At 42.8% G+C, this 10,012-nt stretch overlaps 1 protein-coding gene across 1 annotated transcript; it reads right to left on the bottom strand.

Annotated features, from left to right (window-relative positions):
* Nucleotides 1-4,414: 4,414 nt before the first annotated feature.
* TMEM52 (transmembrane protein 52) lies at nucleotides 4,415-9,466 on the bottom strand. The gene is made up of 4 exons (XM_068414744.1): nucleotides 9,017-9,466; nucleotides 8,144-8,188; nucleotides 6,547-6,716; nucleotides 4,415-5,886 (listed from the first exon to the last, which is right to left on the bottom strand). The coding sequence occupies exons 2-4, from the start codon at nucleotides 8,173-8,175 to the stop codon at nucleotides 5,567-5,569; spliced, it is 522 nt and encodes a 173-aa protein (XP_068270845.1). The 5' UTR covers nucleotides 8,176-8,188; nucleotides 9,017-9,466; the 3' UTR covers nucleotides 4,415-5,566.
* Between the last annotated feature and the right edge of the window lie 546 nt (nucleotides 9,467-10,012).

A 10,012-nucleotide genomic window follows, 5' to 3' on the forward strand; every position in this document is an offset into this window, starting at 1 on the left:
AGCAGGGAGGTTTTTTTCCTGAGCTTCAAGTCCCACACAAAGTTCATCATGTTCTGAGCATGTATCTGTATTTCATTTTGACAGTGCAGCCCACGCTCAATGTATTCATCCTCAAAATTCTTTGCAAGATAAGATAGTGCTACAGTCCCTGTTTTACAGACCAGGAACAGCGGCCAGCAGAGACTAAGTGACTTTCCCAGTGTCATATGGGAAGTTTGTGGCAGAACAAGTAGCTGAGCTGGGATTCCCAGGTCAATCCTTTGACCTTGGGACTATACTTTCTTGCTTGTGGGAAGGAAATGGCTTCTGCCATAAACTGTTAGCATGAAAAGAGGAAAAAACAATGCACACAGAGCTCAACATCAGGCTCTTATTTTTTTGTTTCCTTTTTGAGATACTTGGGAAAGCGGGGTAAAAAAAGTGAGTAAAAATTAAGCACTTCAATGCAGATTCAGGCATTTCTAGATTTGAAATAGAAATTGATTTTCTCCTTTCTTCAAGTGCCCAAAGTGAGCTTTGTTATTCTAAGAAGATGTGAAATATCCTTGAAAGTGTGCATTCTTTTGTACAGTCCCCTTTTTTCCCCAGTAAGATAAAAAGAGCTCTGGCATTTTATATTCTAAATTTTGACTGACCAGAACAAAATGTTTTCCCAGTAATGTGGTTTTGCACCTAAGTTTTTTTTGTGCATCGGGTTTAACCTTAGGATGTGATGTTGCATAAAAAATGTATTGTCTTCTCCATTTGTATAGAGCACAATTCCCCTATGATACTTGGTTGTCATAGTCTGCTCTGAATATTATTCAAAGGCTTCTCTCACAGTTGGAATTTTAATTGTGGGTAGAGGAAAGACCTTCTGCTATTAGCAGCAAAATTAGTAAATGTGTCCCTAAGCAAAAATAGTTCCAGCAGGTAAAGATGATTAGAATCGGAGCCAGGAGACAGCTAAGAGGAAGAATCTGGGAAGTGATTTTGAGAGCACTATTTGGGGGCAGCAAGGCAGACAAAGACAACTGCAAGGCAGAAAAAGAAATGTTTTTCTCTGACTCGTACTGTATCCAGACCCTATTGATGTTTCACTCTGATGCTGCAGGTTTACCACTTAATACCCTCCAAAGATTATAATGCATCGATTATAAAAGCCATTACAGATGTACCACTTTACTTATATCGTTAATGAGCTTGGCTATAAAGGGATTTGCAGCCTGAGTTTTCACGACAGAGCCAAGGTATAATTTGCTCCGGGCTATAAAGCCTATGAATTATTGAGGCAATTTACTTCCAAGTCTGCTTTTCCTTTCTGAGCACAAGTGCTCATGATGAGTGCCTGTGTGTGGAGAGGAGAGAGGCAGGACTGCAAGCTCTGACAGTGATCTAAGCACCAACTTCCCTAGCAGTACATCTCCCCATCATAGGCTCTTTCACACAGCCAGCAAATAACAACAGAAAATAACTGGCAAAACAATCATTTTGGACAAATGAGAGAAGAGAAATTGCATGCTGAACAGTGCCAAATGAGCATCAAATTCAAATCACAACTAAAAATGCACTTTGGGTAATTACAGAGAGGGGCTTTTCCCTTAGAGATGTCACAAAGCTTGTGTGGATATAATGAGACTTGAGTGGATCTAGTGATGGGGAAAAATGCTAGACTGACAAATCAGAATTCTTAGATCCTCCATCCAGCTGAGCATACAACCTGCTGTGGGACCAAGGCTCCCTCTTAATGTGCTTTTTAAACCTGGTTTCTTATGGAAGTGAGGCTTTGTAATCACACTGTCCAATCTGTGTCCTGTCTCCCCTCCTTCCACTCTCCACACCCAGCTAACAATTTCTGAATCCACTGACCAACTTCAAGCAAGGTGATAGAGAACTAGAGATTTCAAAGACATGAAACTTCTACATGTTTCATGAAAACAGGAGCTGGGTAGAGAAGAGGGATCTTTTAATACCCCCATTGCAAGAAAGACTCCAGCATGAGCTCACCCTTATTAGGCACTGGAGAATGCACACAAGAAAGATCTTATGCATGTCCTAAATATAAGGAAAGATTCTACTGAAGGTTACATATTCTTAAATATTAGGGAACTTTGTCATAAGATTTAGAAATCTAGAAAACCAGGCTCTGTTACTTCCACTGCTCAAGAAATTCAGAGGGGTTGGGGGTTTGTGGGTTTCAGGGTTTTTTTCCCCTCCTCAGCTGTTGGTATTATGTGAATGGGGAGAAGATCCCTCTATGACCAGATTGCAGCTGTGGCAGGCACTGTGGGAGAATTTCCTGCACCAGAGAACGTGTGTCTTAAACACCAGACCGACAGGCTGGGAAAAGAAACAGAGGCATAAGAGAGGAAGCGGCTCGATGGAGGTCACCTAACAGCCTTCTAAACAGAACACGTCTCAACAGCACATGCACAGGCAGCTGCAAGCAGATTTCCTTAGCCAGGGAGCAGAAGCCTTCAGCATTGTGAAGGGGAATTGCTTCAATAGCAATGTTGACAGGAGTTCACACTTTTCAGTGCCTTCCTACAACAGGTGAGAGCAACCTGATAAAACCAATAGTAAAACATGAGCACTTGGATCAATACGCTGTCAATGTAGCTCTAGGTAAGAAATATGCTGCATTTAAAAATCACCAAGTTAACTGTAGTCATCAGCAACCTACCCCCTTCCCCTTTACATACTCAGTAGAACAAACACAAAGGAACACCATGTCTGTCTAGGTTGGGAGCTTTTGAAAGTATCCCACTTGCTGTTTGAGCCTCATTAAGGGCATCAACAACAAAACAAAGTTTTCTAGGACTGTAAAGTCAGATCCCACCCTGAGAGGTAAACAGAGCTTTGCAGAACACAAAGCAAAAGTCAAAAGAGAAACTTCTATGGAAAACAGCAGTAAAAACAAAGACAGAGCATTCATCCCCATTCCATATTTCTGGATTTGGTTAGTGAGCTTTAAAACATCAGTTAAACCAAAGAAGTTCATTTTAACTTACCATGCAGTAGAGTTATGAGCTCATAGTGTCCTCTTCCTAGTCACAATGCAAAAATACATGTTGAGGGGAAGCTAGCCACTGAGCCTGTTCTTATAGATGTTAACAAGAAAGTCTGTCTTTCTCTGACTTGCCCAATTAAACAGAAAAGACCCAGGTGATCAACAGACACTCTTTTCCATTCTACTTCCTGCTATTTAGCATTACGTAAGGCATATGGGAGCAACATTTTCAAGCTGTTGCTTGTGTAGACCAGGATTCAGGAGACTGCCCTTTTAATTCTATTTTCTGACATTAGTTCATTAAGGGGTCATTTTCTCTCACTGTGTTCCCACACACAACAGTGGTTCTAACTAATGAACTGGACTTTCTACACAAATATAAACTGTTCTCAAATGGGAAGAGAGCTCTTTGTTTGCTGAAGGAATTTAAATAGAATTTGTAAATCCCCTAGTTGTGATCTTTCTGTCTGGAGGGGTGTAACTTCTGCAATGCCACTGAGCTGAAGGAACCTCTTAAGTGGAGATGTAAATGATGAACAGTTGTGTTGGTAATGTGCCTCCTCAAAGGCAGAGGGCCAGGCCCAGCTTTGATTATCAGCTTTCTGTGAAGAGTCAGATGATTTTGATAAAGGGCTGAGACATCACTATGGATGACAAGTGACACTTGCTTCCTACATACACACACAGAAACTCAGTTCCTGCAGTGTCACTCCCTCTTTGTCTACTCTGTACTTTTGTAAAGAGGCAAGTTTAGTTGTTTTCTTTTAGTCTGGATGTGGAAGTGACAGATTACTACAGGGCAATCCTAACTAGACTAGATTAGCAACAGAGGTGCCCCAGAGTGAGACAGGCTTTTCTATTAATCCAGGTGGTAATGGGGGCAGATCTGATTTGTAAGCACTCCACGGGCATTTAGGGTTTTGGTGGGGTCTTGCAGTAAGAACTACCATCCCCCCTAACCAAATGGGAAGGGATCTCCTCGCAGTTTGGTAGATAGCCTGTCAGGTACTGCTGACAACTCACGAGACAGAGACATTGTGCAAGCAAAAGCATGAAGGGAAGTAAAACCATTGTGATTATTCCGCTGTCCTCCTCAAGCAAGGTCAGTCCTTGCACTGCAGAGTAATCTCTGAAGAACGGAGCAAAACCACGGCTGAGAAGCACCCTTGCCTCTTTGCAACACCAAGAGCTCGTCTCTTAGAAAGCTGTTCCCAGTGGTGACAGAATCCAATGCATTGAAAAGTGAAGGACTGCCCTCTCGTGTCAGTCACTGTTTTTTCATTTGCCTGGTTTTATATTCCTGTTAGTGAGTGAGCACTCAGCCATTTCCCTCCAACAGTTTCAATTTCTTAGTTTTTTTTCCCCAGGTTTTTAAAGTTTTTTCAGTTGAGTGTTTTAGCCCATTGATGCAGTAAGAAACAAAAATGAAAATGTTAATCAATCAGAATATATATTTACCACTTTGACAGACAATAAAGGAGACAAAAAGTAATAAATATCATTCAGGTCTTGTCAGAACTGGAATTTAAAGATACTATCTTGGCTACGTCTATCAGGGCAAAATTTGCAAAAGTGCTATGTGAGATGGAAATGTAATCTCTATTGAAAAGTAATGGCATTCATTATTTTGCATACAGGATTTTGGTTTTGATATTTTTCTCATAGTCTCTGTAATTTCATGTTTGCAGAGTCTTTCTAGTAGCGTTCTGGGTTTCCTCATAGAAACTATGATTATATATCCTCACTAGATACTATACTACATTTTTCACATTAAGTTTTTAGAGCATGTCAGTATGCACCTAGTGGCTTAGAAGAAGAAATACCCTCTTCTGTGGTTATTTAGGATCAGAAAAACAGATACAAACATAACATGATGGTGTAAAAAAAAGACTATGTGGACTGTTGTGTTAAATTTTAATTTTTCTACTCCCAAAAAGAGACAAGAGAAACTCAAAATTTAGGGAAATTCTTTATATCAGGGAAAATAAAAAAAAGTTCTGAAGATAAACTGCATTTTCTAAACACAGTAAAGTGCTGGAACTCAAAGCCATTACATACCAGAGGCCAAGAGTCTGGAGGATTAAAAAATTGAGACCTTTATGTTGGTAATTTGATTCAAGCAGAAATGCTTTTGCCCGTGAGTAGGCTGTAAAGCACTATATTCTCTGGGATAAAAGGCCGGAATTTCAGCTTCTGTTTCAGAATAACAACTTGCTGTTTGCGCTGTTCTGACTTTTCACTTGTGTTCCCAAGATGGCAAAATTCCCCTGACCTTTTTTTATTGCTGTATGCTGGACACAAGGAATATATTTATTTTTTAATCAGCAGATGAACCAAGCGTTCATGTCCCACTTCTACAGGCATTTTTAAACTGCAGCCCTTTTACTTCATTTTATATCCCTGAAGAAGCTTTACCAGGAGATCACAGCAGTCACAGAAAACATTTCTTCTGACAGATCATTACAAGGGCATGAGAGGAAACATCTTTCCATCATAACCTGCCTACAAAACCAAATTCTTCATGTCTTCTTTAACTCTTACAGTCCTTCCCTTCCTTTACTCCCCATCTGAAATGAGTCAGAGCTGCGGCTGTTCTTGTGTTGCATCTTCTGAATTTTCCAAATTTGCCTGTGTTGCTGGATCTCTGTTGGTTGTATCAGGTGAATACTGGATGGGATTCAGCCCACTTGGTGTGACCTGTCCAGGGATGTCATTGAGTTTCTGGCTTATCTGTGCTACTTCGATGTATTCTTTACCCGTTTGGACAGCTTCGTCATAAGAAGGTGGCAAGTCCATTGCATAGAGACTGTAAGCTGGAGGGGACACAGTGTTCTTGTCCATATCCACAAATATCGAATGAATAGGGGCACTGAGAGGGTACTGGAACGAGCTATATGCTGTGAAGAAAAGGAATTTTAAAAAAATTAGCATGAAATGCTGATATGCAAAGGGCTAATCCTGTTTTTCTCCAAGAAATTATGGACTCATTCTTGTTGTGTCAGAACATATCTCTATATACTAAAAACTATCAGTATAGAATTACCCATGATGGAATCTATACATTCTCCAAAAGAAAGCAGTCAGAAGAGAAAATATCTCTGCATATCGCCATCCAGTAATTACTGTGAAATACCTGACATAGTACACGTATGTTGTAACACAGGTAGTTTCAGTCAGGTTTGTACATGAACAGCTGTGAACAATTCTTCACATTAGAGAGAACTTTGTCTGGAATAATTGGCCAGTGAGGGGGGCAGAAAAGTTAAAAAAATAAGGGAATGGCAACAAGAACAGATGTAGGAGACAACACATAAGAGGTTAACCCACCACAGACTTTATTTTAACCTCTATAGCATTAAATCCTACTTGTCTCCTGCATTCACTTACCGTGTTGCCCTGATGACCTTCCTTTATCTCTCTCGCCCACCCTACGGGGCTGAAAGTTGTTCTAGGAGCACATCAGAAAGTCCCCGTTACTGCAAGGGCTAGGCACAGAGTTCCAGGCACAGGTTCAATAGTAAAGCCTGTGGAATAGTTGACTCCCAGAGGGTACTTACAGGTCACGGTGCTATGGGCAGTGCTGTCACTGTCAACAGCAATAACTGTCACATCATAAGGGTGCCTAGGGAAGGTCTCAACTGGAGGCCTCTTCTTCTGGCAGCAGAATTTGATGCAGCCTGCTGTGATCCCACAGAGCAGGAGCAGGAACACAGTCAGCAAGATTAACCTAGGCAAGGAGGGAAAATACTATCATTTCATTGCTGTTTTACTTCTTCCAGAGCTGAACATAATTTCACTCTAAATGCGTGAAAGACAGGCCAAACCTCCTAGGTTTAGTTCTGAATAGGTGCTGGATCCTGAATTAGAAAGCTGGATCACAAACACTTAATCACAAGTTGAAGTACTTACTATGGCTCACAGATGCCATAATGGCATATCTTGGGTTGTATTTTCAGCTTTTATGCAGTGAGAGTGGCTCCACTTTCAACAGCGAGTATGTACTTGGAGGGAAATACAAGTACAAACTTTCATAAGTCTAGGATCTATATTTATAAATGAGCACAGAAATTATATTTTGCAGTATGGCTTTAAGATGCAATTCTATCTCCAGCTGTTGTTCGTGACGAAGTTTATTGTTTCACAAGTCGTAGCATACCTAGGCTGACATGCTAGTGCTTCAGGTTCTCCTCTCAATCGAAACTCTACCTTCCCACCCCCCAATTTCTCAAATGAATCCACTCTTCTCATGAGCTAGGTGAGCAGTAGGACATGGCATGAGAAGATGAGGTAATAAGAAATGCTTGGAAGTTCTGTAAAGAAGCAGGTCTGAGGATGAAGTTGAAGTACATTCATAGTGGCTTGACAGGAATCACTGTGTGACAGATCATGCTCCTGAATTTCTCATTAGGATTATATTCCACCCTAAATATGTATAGAAATGGCCTCAGTAGCACAATATTCTTTTTTTTTTCAAACTGAAGCTAGTGCTTGCCCATAAGAATCATGATTCCAAAATAAACATGGCTAGCCAGTCGGTATTTCCTGACACTCCATGCGCTGCATGCAAGTGTGTTCAGTGAGATAATTGTGCTTCGTATGCTGCTGCTGCCCTCTGACGAAGGCAGAAATCCCCTTGGTAAAGGCATCTCAGCAGAATAAATCTCAGCATGAGCTCCTTAGCTTTCATGATTTCAACGCTGCCTAATTACAGAAGCCTTCTTGAAATATTTTATGTAACTGTGTAGGTTTAAACAGCTCTATATATCAGTTCTAAGAAAGCAAAGATTATCATCAAGCCAAAAACCGAGGACCGTGCATTAGACACCACGGCGCTGAGCCCCAACAAGTCTGTGCTGTGGAGCTGCCACTGTGTTCAGCCAAGCTGTCTACATAGGAAAGACAAGCCCTACAGTTAAACTGTGGTGTCCTCAGAAAGGAAAGATGACCTACCCCTAGACGAATGCTGTGCCCTGCCTGACACCTTATCTTCCCTGTGGTCTCATCTGTAATATATTCCACTGGTAGCTTTCATAAAACCGAGGAGAAACCCTTCCCTTCATCCTGAGAGAAGAGCGTTTCCATTACCTTACTACAATTACTGTTCATAATAACTTTCAAATTATTCTAGGTTAGTAAGAGTAATAATAAACTTACCAGACATACCACAGACTTGTCCAACTAGACATGTTCTGAGGGCATCTGTGGAGGAAGGTAGATGATTCACTGAATTAAATATCTACAGTCAAACAGGAAATGTCTGGCAGGGAATAAACTTCACACGATTTCTGAGGTGAAAAAGGGAATGTAATCAATAAGAGTAAGGAGCAAAAACCCTTTAGACGTCGTTTCAGCGGACTGTTCTTCACAGTCGTAAAATTACTCCAGCTGAGAACATGCAAATAATCCCACTGTAAAATCTGGCTTCTGAGTCAATAAATGTGTTTACAAGTGGTACTTTACTGTTGCTTAGGAGAGAGAACTACACGTGCTGGATTCTCGAGAAATGAATCAAAGAGTTAAAGTTAACCAAGATGAGGTACCTAATACCACAGGCCTGTCTGAAAATGCCAGCCCAAGACAACTGCCTCCTTCCCCCAGTTATTTTTAAATTACTTTTTCTCGGCTCCAATACATCCAGAAATGTGTTTTTCAGATCTATTTACAGCACAAAAAAAGGAGAACAGCTTCTATTACACTGCAGGAGCGCAGCTGCCCCAGCAGTATTGCACGTAGTGAATAACATGCAATGGATTTCACGTCACACAACAATGCTTTTGGCCACACAGGAGAAGCTGGAAACTGACTTTTCAGAAGGTGACGCTTCAGAGTAATTTTGAAAGAGAGGATCATTCACCTTGTCTACAGAGCAAGGCCAGCCAAGTCAAAGTTATAAGTTGGTAATGATGTTAGAGATAAAAAAAGTAGCAGTAACAGCCATCAATAAGTCATCGTTCTGATCTGATAATGTCACCCGGTCACGACGGGAGCAGGGTCGGTAACGGACACTTGAAATCGTTGATTACTCACTGATCAGAGTTCTTGCCGTTATTCCCAGAAGAACAAAGCGATGCCTAGGAAAGGGGGGGAAAGAATCCGATAAGCGGGTGGCCGAAAGAGGCACCTGGTTCGTCCGGTGAATCCGCCCAGCAGAGCCCGGCGGTGCAGCGGGAGCTCCCCCGGTGCCGGGTGTCCGCGCCGCAGCGGGGCGAGCGCCGCACCCGAGGCGCCTCCAGGGGCGGGGGCCGGAGCGCCGGGACGGGGAGAGCCGAGCCGCCGGGAGCCCCAGCTCCGCGCCTGGGGCCGCGCCGGCGGAGGCAACTGAATAAATAACCGTCAGGATCACGCGGGTGCCGTGACCGAGCGAGCGGTGCCATCGCGGCGGCGGCGCCGGGAGAGGCCCCCCCGCCCCGCCTGGCTCGGCCCCGCGTCTCGGGAAGCCAACCGCCACGGGAGCGGCGCACGGCCGGCCCCGGCGGCCGCTCCGGAGGGCCTGGCCCGCCCGGCGGGGCGAGGCGGGGCAGAGCCGCCGGCCCCCCCGCCTGGTAGCCAGCAGTGCCCCTGGCGTCAGCCGTGCAGTGACGGAGGTGGCACGAAGGGAGTGAGAACGGAGAGAGTCCAGCGGTCAGAGATCGCCCTGAAGCGGTTGGGGACCGCTGCTCGGTGCTGTTCGGTAGAGAAGACAACGTGTGCCTATGCAGTGTCAGAGATTTTGAAGGAGAAATGCAAAAGGAATGAGAAACTAGGTATGAAAAAATATTAGAAAGAGACAAAGGTTTGGAAAAGCAGATCATTTCCCTTTTTAAAAATAATCTTGTTAAAACACATGAAACATGAATGAAAAGGTAGTGACTGCTCTCTGAAGATGGGTTTGCTCCAAAGTAATGTAGCTATGTCCAATACTTCAAATGTAGAAATTCAATTAAAATATTTGCATGTTGTTTTATGGTTATCTTGCACATTATTATCCTAAACCCCCAGTGCTGATATTCTTTGGTAGACATTTCATGGAGAAATGTTTCATTG

This window comes from Nyctibius grandis, chromosome 17 (assembly GCF_013368605.1).
Source record: "Nyctibius grandis isolate bNycGra1 chromosome 17, bNycGra1.pri, whole genome shotgun sequence".
Classification (NCBI taxonomy): Eukaryota; Metazoa; Chordata; class Aves; order Nyctibiiformes; family Nyctibiidae; genus Nyctibius; species Nyctibius grandis.

Excerpts from the sequence above, each read along its gene's own strand:
- TMEM52 (XM_068414744.1), bottom strand. The coding sequence starts at position 8,175 with ATGTCTAGTTGGACAAGTCTGTGGTATGTCTG. Across the intron at positions 6,717-8,143 it reads ACAAGTCTGTGGTATGTCTG|GTTAATCTTGCTGACTGTGT; the intron begins GTAAGTTTATTA and ends CTCCTTGCCTAG. Across the intron at positions 5,887-6,546 it reads TGCCCATAGCACCGTGACCT|CATATAGCTCGTTCCAGTAC; the intron begins GTAAGTACCCTC and ends TTTTCTTCACAG.